Source organism: Acipenser ruthenus, chromosome 5 (genome assembly GCF_902713425.1).
Source record: "Acipenser ruthenus chromosome 5, fAciRut3.2 maternal haplotype, whole genome shotgun sequence".
NCBI classification, from domain to species: Eukaryota; Metazoa; Chordata; class Actinopteri; order Acipenseriformes; family Acipenseridae; genus Acipenser; species Acipenser ruthenus.
Window position 1 is genome coordinate 56,974,512 of NC_081193.1, and position 12,577 is coordinate 56,987,088.

The window sequence follows — 12,577 nt, forward strand, 5'->3', positions numbered from 1 at the left end:
AGGAGCATCTCTATAATTAAAGGTAAAGTAGTAGATAAAACATTCTTCATTAATGGTGAGGCAATACCAACAGTGTCTGAGAAGCCAGTGAAGAGTCTTGGGAGATGGTACGACGGGGATCTAAAGGACACAGTTCGTGTGGGGGAAGTTAGACAACAAGCAGTGGAAGTGTTGAAGAGCACAGACAGCAGCGCTTTACCAGGCAAACTAAAACTCTGGTGCTTTCAGTTTGGTCTACTGCCGAGGTTGCCGTGGCTGTGTACGAGGTTTCTTTGACAACAGTAGAGAAGCTGGAAGCTTTAATCAGTTCATACATCAGGAAATGGTTGGGAGTTCCACGCTGCCTCAGCATAGTGTGACTTTATGGTAAAGGAATACTGCAGCTACCAGTCCCCGCTCTAACCGAGGAGTTTAAGTGTGCCAAGGTCCGACTGGAAATGACATTAGTAGAGTCACTCGACAAATGCGTAAGGGAGGCAGCACCTGTGTTGAAAACTGGAAGAAAGTGGGCGGCAAAGAAAGCTGTGGAGGATACAAAGGCTGCCCTTCGAATTGGTGATATCATGGGGCAAGTTCAGCATGGAAGAGGGGGTCTTGGTCTCAGTTCAGCTCCTCCTACATGGCACAAGGCAGCCCCAGCTCAACGGAGGAAGCTGGTAGTCAACGAGGTGCAAAAGCAGGAGAGGATGAGGTGTATAAAGGCCATTTCCCAGGCCAAGAAGGGAGAATGGATGAGATGGGAGAGTGTGGAACAACGCAAGATTGGCTGGCAAGACCTATGGTCAATGGAACAGAGCAGGATCAGTTTCCTCATCAGGTCAACATATGATGTTCTCCCATCACCACAGAACCTAAACCTCTGGGTAGGAGAGGATCCCTCATGACCTTTGTGTTCATCACCTGCAACATTAAGGCACATTTTGACAGGATGTAAGGTGGCTCTTAGCCAAGGACGGTTTACTTGGCGCCATGACCAGGTGCTGCAGTGTTTGGCCTTAGCATTGGAAGACAAGCGTAACATGACAAATAAGAACATAAGAAAGTTTACAAACGAGAGGAGGCCATTCAGCCCATCTTGCTCGTTTGGTTGTTAGTAGCTTATTGATCCCAGAATTTCATCAAGCAGCTTCTTGAAGGATCCCAGGGTGTCAGCTTCAACAGCATTACTGGGGAGTTGGTTCCAGACCCTCACAATTCTCTGTGTAAAAAAGTACCTCCTATTTTCTATTCTGAATGCCCCTTTACCTAATCTCCATTTGTGACCCCTGGTCTTTTTTTCAAGTCAAAGAAGTCCCCCGGGTTGACATTGTCTATACCTTTTAGGATTTTGAATGTTTGAATCAGATCGCCGCGTGGTCTTCTTTGTTCAAGACTGAATAGATTCAATTATTTTAGCCTGTCTGCATACAACATGCCTTTTAAACCTGGAATAATTCTGGTTGCTCTTCTTTGCACTCTTTCTAGAGCAGCAATATCCTTTTTGTAACAAGGTGACCAGAACTAAACACAATATTCTAGGTGAGGTCTTACTAATGCACTGTAGAGTTTTAACATTACTTCCCTTGATTTAAATTCAATACTTCTCACAATATATCCGAGCATCTTGTTAGCCTTTTTTATAGCTTCCCCACATTGTCTAGATGAAGACATTTCTGAGTCAACATAAACTCCTAGGTCTTTTTCATAGTTCCCTTCTTCAATTTCACTATCTTCCATATGATATTTATAATGCACATTTTTATTGCCTGCATGCAATACTTTACACTTTTCTCTATTAAATTTCATTTGCCATGTGTCTGCCCAATTCTGAATGCTGTCTAGATCATTTTGAATGACCTTTGCTGCTGCAACAGTGTTTGCCACTCCTCCTATTTTTGTGTAGTCTGCAAATTTAACGAGTTTGCTTACTATACCAGAATCTAAATCATTAATGTAGATTAGGAATAGCAGAGGACCTAATACTGATCCCTGTGTTACACCACTGGTTACCTCACTCCATTTTGAGGGTTCTCCTCTAATCAGTACTTTCTGTTTTCTACCTGTTAACCACTCCCTAATCCATGTGCATGCATTTCCTTGAATCCCTATTGCGTTCAGTTTGAGAATTAATCTTTTATGCATGTCAAAAGCTTTCTGGAAATCTAAATAGACCATGTCGTATGCTTTGAATACGACACCTGTTCCATTAAAACATTACACACAAAAGACAACATTCCTCCGCCCAGGAAAGCAACCACCAAGAAAAGGTGTTAAAACCAATCCTCGCCCAGGACAACTGGAAGCTGCTAGAGACTGGAAAATGCTGGCAGATGTTCGTCAACGGCTTATTTTTCCACCTGAGATTGCCACCACTAACCTTCGACCAGATATTGTCTTGTGGTCTGGATCAGCACGCCTTGTTCACCTGGTAGAGTTAACAGTGCCATGGGAGGATGCTGTAGATGAAGCGTATGAGAGGAAGAAACTGCGGTATGCTCACTGAAGCGGAACAGCAAGGATGGAAAGTCCGGGTTTACCCAGTGGAGGTGGGTTGTCGAGGATTTGTGGCACACTCCACAACCCTGTTTCTCAGAGATGTCGGATTCAGTGGCCAAGAGTTGCGTCACACAGTGAAGAACTTATCTGAAGTAGCAGAGAGGAGCAGCAACTGGCTGTGGTTGAGATGGAAAGATTCTGGCTGGGGATCTCAAGCACAATAGAAAGGAAAGTTGATGTACGGGGAAGTAAGCTGGGCTGAGTTGAGTGAGGGCCAGAGGGGGGTGATGCTGGGATGCCAGAATCACCGTCGAGCCCTCTTGAGGTGTCGTGGGCTAGTCGACGAAACACTGAGGATGGAAGGTGCCCACTTGAAGACCCCAGAGATGTACCCAACAGCTCAATCCAGATGGTTGTCATGCTGATGCGCTGGGGAGACCGCACTTTGGTTGATCCCCGGAGCCAGCATCGCAGCCGTTGTGTGTGCTGATGCGCTAGGGAGGCAATAAGCTGATCCCTGGAGCCAGCATTACACTTCAGCCATCAACACCAGACAGAAGGATATCTACATCATCATATGGAAGGAAGTGCAAATGGATGGAGACACATATGGATCACATTAATTTACTGTAAAGCTACGTCTTGGTGCTTATCTTGGCGCTTATCTTGGCGAGAGCAGAGTTCAAATCAGCATGAAATTTTAACATCTACTCTCGTGTAATGGAAATCTTGCATAATAAAATGGTATTCGCTTTTCTGTTGAAATCTTTGTTTTCGTTGACAAATCAAGTTTTCTGTGGATTCGTAGCACAAACTGTGGCTTTGTTAATCAACAATATATCGGTTCTGCACTCCCCATCTCTTCAAAGCCACAGAGCCACTTTGTTAGAAAATTTGTAGAATTCATCAAATCAAAAAATGTGTAGAATTCATCAATCAAAATATCAAAGGGTGATGTCTCAGAAAAGTTAGTAAACCTTGCGTATTACACTTTTAGGTTATTCCTCAACATAGAGCCATGATATACAGGACATTTTATAAAGCTGTGTTGCTAGCTGAGTGACTAGCTTCATGTTTTTTTCCTAATAGTACACTGCTCGCACACACAGGTTGTTTGGGTGCTATGTTTTACATGAACTTGGTTTTCAGTGCTACCAGCTGAGACACCAGCAGCCTCTCAGATGTTCTCTAACCCATCAGCCTGTACCTGAATGCTCTGTAGCAACCTAATTGGCAGAGGGAGATGGAAGGCTGCATGCTACAGTCCAAAGGCTAATTGAGGTCGGGAGCATAATGGGGAGTCTGGCAACCTGTTCAGACAGACTTTCATTTAAGGAAAGCGCACTGCCAATCAACTATAAATGTCTTGTTTCAAATTCTGGAGAAACAGTTTCCAAGATATAGTCTTCAATCATCCAAGAGTGATAATGGAGTTACCAAGCATTACACTGTTCAGTGATCAGGTGTTAAAATACCCTCAATATAAAGTTACAAATGGATGAGTGATGAGCGATTATAAGATTCTGAAACAATGTAACTGTTAGATGAGATACCTCCAGTTGCAGGGTAGTGGTGGGGAAGTGCTTCAACAGATTATCTGTTTTTCATGATGGGACGATGTTGATGGTTTTCTCAGGTTGCCCCCCATCCCACCCCCCAGTCACAAGCATTAGCCTCAGATAGACTGTATTCTTCATACATGTGTAATTCCTTTCTTGCTGTATATATTTGTATATATATTTGTATATATTTTTCTTTTTTGTTTTGTAAAACAAAAAAAACAGTACAATTAAAAGAATAAAACATTTCTCAAAAGATGATATCAAATCTAATACATTTTAAATTATATTTTGAATAAAAAATATCACTTAACCTAGACTTTGTTGTTAGACTATTTATTTTTAAATTTTTTAGCCAATAGCCACAGTCCTCTCTGATTCTATCATTCCATCACTGAAACACAAATGTGTGTGCGTGGGCATGCTGTAATATAGTCACATCCTTTCCAAATTCTAATACCCTTCCCACTGTACCTGAGATGACTGCAATTTTGCTAGATCCATACTCTTCTTTCGCAATTCTTTCTGCTTCTTCCATCAGCAGCATTCCGAATCCCTGGGAATGGACAAAATGGACAACACTCAAACTTGGATGCAGAAGATGGCAAGCACTGATATTTTGATTTCTTGTTTATGTATTGAATTAATTAACATTTGTATTGCTATGCAGCCTGTTGACATTTTCATTGCAATATTTTACTATTTTACCATGTGCTGAAGTTGGTTATGTTGAGTATAATTAACTATAGGTTCAATAATTAATGTTAAATTGTGAAAAAAAAAATACTTCGTCTAAGGTAACACAATTTATTAAAATATGTTCTATTGTTGAAAAAAAATCCTACTAAAGTTGAACATAATAAAATAAAATAAAAATGTATGTCTCAATTTCTTCACTTTTGTGATCTTACAAAAAATACATGATTTGTTAGGATGGAAATGTAGTAGTGTGTTCTGGCAAAGGACTGTAAATAAATAAAAAAATAAACTCTACTCTCAAATAACTTGTTATAGCACTTTAGAGACAATGTGGTAAACACAGTCATAAAATGCTTGGCTGTGGGGTGACATCTATGACAAAAACACTTGGCTGTAAAGGGGTGTGGCAAAGTGGTGAGTGGATACAGGTGAGTGCAGTGCAGGTACAAATCACACGGACAATTACTAACAGGTGCAAGGGAGTTTATTGATAAATTACAAATGTCCAGAGCCTTAATGCAGACACCTGTAAATAATAGCGATGGAGTGATACAGCGGCGTGTATCACTCGGTATTTGTAAATCCCCGGGTTTGACCCGCAACCAAAAAGTCCAGTTTTACATACCAACACTAAACACAAAACATAAACACAGTTCTTAGTGATAGTGAAATAAGTGTAAGTGGTGTATTACAGTTCTCCGTGAAATGCAGGGGTGAAAGTGATGTTCGGGTTTATGGTGTAAGTCTAGTTTAAAACAAACAGACAGTTATAACAAACACTAACAAACAAAACAAACTCACGGTTTACAGTACGGTAACACAGGTTCCTTGTAGGTTGTCTCTAACCATTTTCCAAGGAACAGATCACATCAGCTATGACCCCTATTTATATCCTCGCTCATGACCCCTAGTTTAACGAGCGCATCCGCTCCTCCAATCCTCAGATGCCACACCGTTTAACGTCTAGGTCATTGAGTTTGGATACCGTAGCTGCTCCCCTTTCATAAATGACCAACTTCCACCTACCCTACGGAATAAATTGTCGTGCCATTTAGTTAAGGGTACTCTTTTCCCGTTACACAGTGCCCTCACAGGTCGAAAGGGAGATCTAACACCAAGCACCATTTGATCTATGTCACAAGGGGTTAAGGATACATTTTTGAGAGAAATGGAGAACATTAATTGCAGAAAAATTACACCTTTGAACTACCCTAAAACATCTCTGAAGCAAAGATTATATCCAATTTAAACATGAATTTTGGTATCAGTACCACTCGCACAACATTCTACAGACATTTAAAATGGACTTGTTCTGGTTCGTTTCGTTTGAAACAATGTATCAATGGGCTTGCTATTTGGTCCTTTTTTTCAGGACTGTGCAGTTTTCAAGTGCACTCGGTTTGTTTCGATATCTGGTCTGTGAAACGGATGTTTACAAATGTAACCTGCAAGGCATACTAGAACATAAGAACATAAGAAAGTTTACAAACGAGAGGAGGCCATTCAGCCCATCTTGCTCGTTTGGTTGTTAGTAGCTTATTGATCCCAGAATCTCATCAAGCAGCTTCTTGAAGGATCCCAGGGTGTCAGCTTCAACAACATTACTGGGGAGTTGGTTCCAGACCCTCACAATTCTCTGTGTAAAAAAGTGCCTCCTATTTTCTGTTCTGAATGCCCCTTTATCTAATCTCCATTTATGACCCCTGGTCCTTTTTTCTTTTTTCAAGTCAAAGAAGTCCCCCGGGTTGACATTGTCTATACCTTTTAGGATTTTGAATGTTTGAATCAGATCGCCGCGTAGTCTTCTTTGTTCAAGACTGAATAGATTCAATTCTTTTAGCCTGTCTGCATACGACATGCCTTTTAAACCCGGGATAATTCTGGTTGCTCTTCTTTGCACTCTTTCTAGAGCAGCAATATCCTTTTTGTAACGAGGTGACCAGAACTGAACACAATATTCTAGATGAGGTCTTACTAATGCATTGTAGAGTTTTAACATTACTTCCCTTGATTTAAATTCAACACTTCTCACAATATATCCAAGCATCTTGTTAGCCTTTTTTTATAGCTTCCCCACATTGTCTAGATGAAGACATTTCTGAGTCAACATAAACTCCTAGGTCTTTTTCATAGTTCCCTTCTTCAATTTCACTATCTCCCATCTGATATTTATAATGCACATTTTTACTGCCCGCATGCAATACTTTACACTTTTCTCTATTAAATTTCATTTCTTTATATCTTTATACTGTATAAAGATGGCAGCTATTGATGTATTTCTACAGTTTTTATTCTAGAATGTTTTAGATTCTTCCATATTGCTGTGGAAGAAAGCACTGGGGGGAGCCCTTCGCTAATTTAATTTATATATTTCTTGAATGCCCACAGTAGGACAACAATGCAGTTTCCGCAATTCTGCATGGTACTCCTACTGTCAGCATTAAACAAAGTAATTTACTTTCAGCTTGGATTTTGGTGTCTGACTAAATTTCTACCTGAGCTTCAGTTTCTTGCGCTGTCCTGTAGTTCAGGTTTACCAGATTTTCACAGTGAAAAACTGGAACAATTTTTTTTCTTCAATTCACTGACACCGTAGCAACTCTAAAGCCTTTAAAAATAACAGATACAAGAACACAATAGTTAAAAAAAATTAAAAATTGGGTGAAGTTATTGCAGATCATAACAACTCATTATTTTCTTTATATTGTAATCTAGTCAAAACATGTTAAATGTACAAAAAGCCAAATTTAAAAAAAGAGATCAGCTATTATAATTTAAACATATGGTATACACATAATCAGAATGATTAAACAAATAATCCATAAAATGGTTTATTTTATTTTTGAATGGCGCTAACACACACCCTAATACGTTACTCTGCTATTAACTTGCAGAGCACACTGATACAGGTTTGTACTTAATAAATAAATACAATAGCAAAACCGGGATGATCAACAATTTTACTGTTTCCGACCAGGACAAATAATGAAGGCTGGAAATGTTAGGTTATTATCATAACCTTGGTTCCCTGAAATAGAAATGTAACCATTACCTAACAGGCTATATCTCTTATAGCTCAAATTACCTGAGCATATATATCAAAACTGCTCCTTTAAGAGCCACGCATAAGGCTCAGTGCCATTTTCTATTCAGACTTGCTGCATTGGCGTGAACAGAGCGACCTTGAAGGGTAATAGTTACATTTCTATTTCAGGGAACCAGGGTTATGATAACAACCTAGAGTTGCCTTTCAAGTACGAAATTTAACCATTACCTAATGGGATAGAATACCCAAGCTGTCGCAAGTGAAGGACTTGCAGCACTGGCAGGTGTGCTAAAAACGAAGATAAACTGCCTTGAGGACCAATAAGGGTCCATGGCATATAGTCAACAGTACAGTGACGGAGATCCCTCATGCAGTGTATATGCTGCAAGGTTACATTGAGTTACCTCAGCGTTTAACACCAGAAGTCCAAAAAGGGTGTGTTGCTAACTACCCCAGGACTTAAAGTGGAACATAATAAAAATGTTTTAAAAATCAGAATGCGTGGCTGCTCTTAACACTCTGGTCCCAAAACCAGGGTTCTGCTGATCTACGGTATTCAGTCGGTAGAAGCTGGTAAAAGTATGAGGTGTGGCCCATTTACAAAACTCGAAAATGTTGCTGAATATGTCATTCAAGGTTGTTTTTCAAAAATCTATTTTGTCTGCTTGTTACTTTTTTTTTCTCAGCCAAGACAGAACATTTAAATGACTCATGTTCAATGGAAAATATATGGTAACAGTATCCTAGGAGACAGACAGCATGGTTTTAGGAAAGGGAGATCGTGTCTAACTAACCTGCTTGATTTTTTTGAGGATGCAACATCGACAATGGATAATTGCAAAGCATATGACATAGTTTATTTAAATTTCCAGAAAGCTTTGACAAAGTCCAGCATAAAAGATTAATTCTCAAACTGAACACAGTAGGGATTCAAGGAAATGCATGCACATTGATCAGGGAGTGGTTAACAGGTAGAAAACAGAAGGTACTGATTAGAGGAGAAACCTCAAAATGGAGCGAGGTAACCAGTGGTGTACCACAGGAATCAGTATTAGGTCCTCTGCTATTCCTAATCTACATTAATGATTTAGATTCTGGTATAGTAAGCAAACTCGTTAAATTTGCAGACTACACAAAAATAAGAGGAGTGGCAAACACTGTTGCAGCAGCAAAGGTCATTCAAAATGATCTAGACAGCATTCAGAACTGGGCGGACACATGGCAAATGACATTTAATAGAGAAAAGTGTAAAGTATTGCATGCGGGCAATAAAAACGTTCATTATAAATATCATATGGGAGATAGTGAAATTGAAGAAGGGAACTATGAAAAAGACCTAGGAGTTTATGTTGACTCAGAAATGTCTTCATCTAGACAATGTGGGGAAACTATAAAAAAGGCATAATTAAGACCTCACCTAGAATATTGTGTTCTGTTCTGGACACCTCGTTACAAAAAGGATGTTGCTACTCTAGAAAGAGTGCAAAGAAGAGCAACCAGAATTATCCCGGGTTTAAAAGGCATGTCGTATACAGACAGGCTAAAAGAATTGAATCCATTCAGTCTTGAACAAACAAGACTACGCGGTGATCTGATACAAGCATTCAAAATTCTAAAAGGTATAGACAATGTCGACCAAGGACTTTTTTGACCTGAAAAAAGAAACAAGGACCAGGGGTCACAAATGGAGATTAGATAAAGGGGCATTCAGAACAGAAAATAGGAGGCACTTTTTTACACAGAGAATTGTGAGGGTCTGGAACCAACTCCCCAGTAATGTTGTTGAAGCTGACACCCTGGGATCCTTCAAGAAGCTGCTTGATGAGATTCTGGGATCAATAAGCTACTACAACCAAACAAGCAAGATGGGCTGAATGGCCTCCTCTCGTTTGTAAACTTTCTTATGTTCTTATGATCTGAAACTTTGCATATGTCATCAGCAACCAAACGCACTTCAGGTATGCGAAGCAGAAGTTGCTGGGATAAATGTTACTATCAAAATGGCTGCCACAAATTTTACAGAAACGCACTCCTAACAGCAAACTGCGTTTATTTGAAAGCCGTTTGACCAACAAACTCCAAACTTAGTAGGCATTGTCCTGGTGACAATGGAATACAAATGTCAAAATGGTGATGTTTTGTAAAACAATATGGCAATATACAGACGTATATTTATGTCTTAAATTTAAAACTGCCTCAGTTGACAAACTGTTTACTTGACTAACTCCAAATTTCAGAAGCATCATCCCTGTCACTGTATCAATACAACTGACTTAAAAAAATGGTCTTGACCTGAAACAAAATGGTTGTGATACATTTTTTTTTTTTTTTTTAGAAACCTTTCGAAATCTTCTTCTGGAAACCGGTAAAGTGATTGATCTGACACTTGGCATCAACATCCATACCTGCTTCTAGTTTTAGGAAGCAGAAGTTGCTGTGATAAAATTTAATATCAAAATACTACCAACAAATTTGACGAAACGCGCACCAAACAAACTGCTTCTGCTCGAAAACCATTAAACCAACTTACTCCCAACTTGGTAGGCATCATCCTGGTGACAACATAATTCACAAAATGGTGTTGTTTTGTTAAACAAAATGGCCACCGGCCCTACATTTTATTCTTAAATATAAAATAGTTTCAGTTTTAAAAACTGTTTACTTGATTAACTCCAAACCTGAAAACCAGCATCGCTTAAGTGTTTGGTACTGGTACTGGGGATTGGAAGCCGTAAAACTGCCTGGTAGTTGTTATTATCATTATTATTTTCTTCCTAAAACTTTAAACTACTCCTGTGTGCACGCGGTGTAACCAAATCAACATGAAACCTGGCAGGTATCATCCCGTGTAGATTACAGTTCAGATGCAAAAAAAATTGCGCTCCTGCATCAACCAAGATGGAGGCCTGTGACCGAGCTGTCGTTGAGTGACGTGTGCGTGGTGACGTCACCTACCTGGAAGTAACAGAAACCAAACAATGGATGGCAGATGTGAAACTGAGCGCTACGGCACTCAGCTATTTTATTAAATAATAAATAAAAGGTTTAAACAAACACAAAACACACTAAACAAAAAGGCGCGTTGGCCAAACAAATAAAGCCTAGCAGTTGTTTAGCTTTTAATCTCCTCTCTCTCTCAAAACCCGTCTCGCCTCTGACACTCTCCCCGAGGGTAGAGAGCTGCAGGTTTATATACAGTGACCATCTCCCAATAGCAACAATTAATCAGTGAATTAACTCGGGAGATGGTCACCGTTTGCACGAGTTTAATAAGGATGAGTGACTGTCAGCCAGTTAAATAAATCACTAGCTGATCAGTCACGCATCCTCACAAGGTTTTCAAAAATACAAAAACAATAACACATACGCGGCGCTTTTATCTGCTCCGCAAACAATAATCCAAATAATAAGAAAACAGTGCACATATATATACACTACTGGTCAAAAGTTTTAGAACACCCCCATTTTTCCAGTTTTCATTGAAATTTAAGCAGTTCAAGTCCAGTGAATAACCTGAAATGGTACAAAGGTAAGCGGTAAACTGCCAGAGGTTAAAAAAAGAAGTTTAGGTTACCAAAAACTGAAAAATAATGTACATTTCAGGGTTATACAAAAAGGCCTTTTTCAGGGAACAAGTAATGGGTTAACAACTTACAGCTGTTCTGCAGCAATGGAAGTAAATTAAGCCTTGAAAGTTGATGCTAACAATTCCTACAGGTGTCCCAACTTTTGTTGATTACTTACAAACCCTCTGTCTGTATAAAAGCAGTGTTGGAACAGACTGTGTTACTACACCCTCTTAAGCATTATTTGGACAGTATTGTACTGCAGGAAGGAGTATATTGCTCTCATAATGGCGAGAAAAAGGCAATTAACAAAGGAAGACAGACAGACCATTATAAGTGTAGGTCTTTCCTTTAGAGAAATTGCAAAGAAAGCCAAGGTGTCAGTGAGTACAGTTTCCTACACCATCAAAAGGCACTTGGAAACTGGAGGAAACTCTGACAGGAAGAGGTCTGGCAGACCCAAAGCCACAACAGAATCAGAAGTCAAGTTTCTGAGAGTCAACAGCTTGTGTGATAGGCGGCTCACAGGACAACAGCTTCAAGCACAGCTCAACACTGGTCGAAGTAAGCAAGTCTCAGTTTCAACTGTGAAGAGAAGACTTCGAGCTGCAGGTTTGACAGGTCGAGTGGCAGTAAGAAAGCCATTGCTAAGATGGCAAAATAAGAAAAAGAGGCTTGCCTGGGCCATGAAGCACCGCCAGTGGACTACTGAAGACTGGAAGAAGGTCTTATGGACCGATGAATCAAAATTTGAAATCTTCGGTTCATCACGCAGGGTTTTGTACGCCGTCGAGTAGGCGAAAGGATGGTTCCTCGGTGTGTGACACCAACTGTCAAACATGGAAGCGTGATGGTCTGGGGCTCTTTTGCTGGATCAATCCAGAGTCGGAGACTTGCACAGAGTGAGTGGCACCCTGAACCAAAACTGCTACCACAGCATTTTGCAGCGCCATGCAATACCCTCTGATATACGCCTAGTTGGTCAGGGGTTCATCCTACAGCAAGATAATGACCCAAAACATACCTCCAGGCTATGTCAGAACTGCCTTAGAAGAAAAGAACAAGACAGTAGGCTTCAAATCATGGAATGGCCAGCACAGTCTCCAGACTTAAACCCCATCGAGCTGGTTTGGGATGAACTGGACAGAAGGGTGAAAGCAAAGCAACCTACAGTGTTGGGAAGAACTTTCCGAACAATATTTGATTTCCATTGTAGAAAGAATGCCACGAGT

The 12,577-nt window shown here is 40.0% G+C and overlaps 1 protein-coding gene across 3 annotated transcripts in view; it reads right to left on the minus strand.

Moving 5' to 3' along the window:
• The window catches only part of elp3 (elongator acetyltransferase complex subunit 3), a 200,529-nt gene that overhangs the window by 34,432 nt on the left and 153,520 nt on the right, over window positions 1–12,577 (minus strand). For all 3 annotated transcript variants that reach the window (XM_059024758.1, XM_034004543.3, XM_059024757.1), the window contains one exon: window positions 4,509–4,590. In XM_059024758.1, the coding sequence (XP_058880741.1) occupies window positions 4,509–4,590 (82 nt within the window). The remainder of the gene's footprint in view (window positions 1–4,508; window positions 4,591–12,577) is intronic.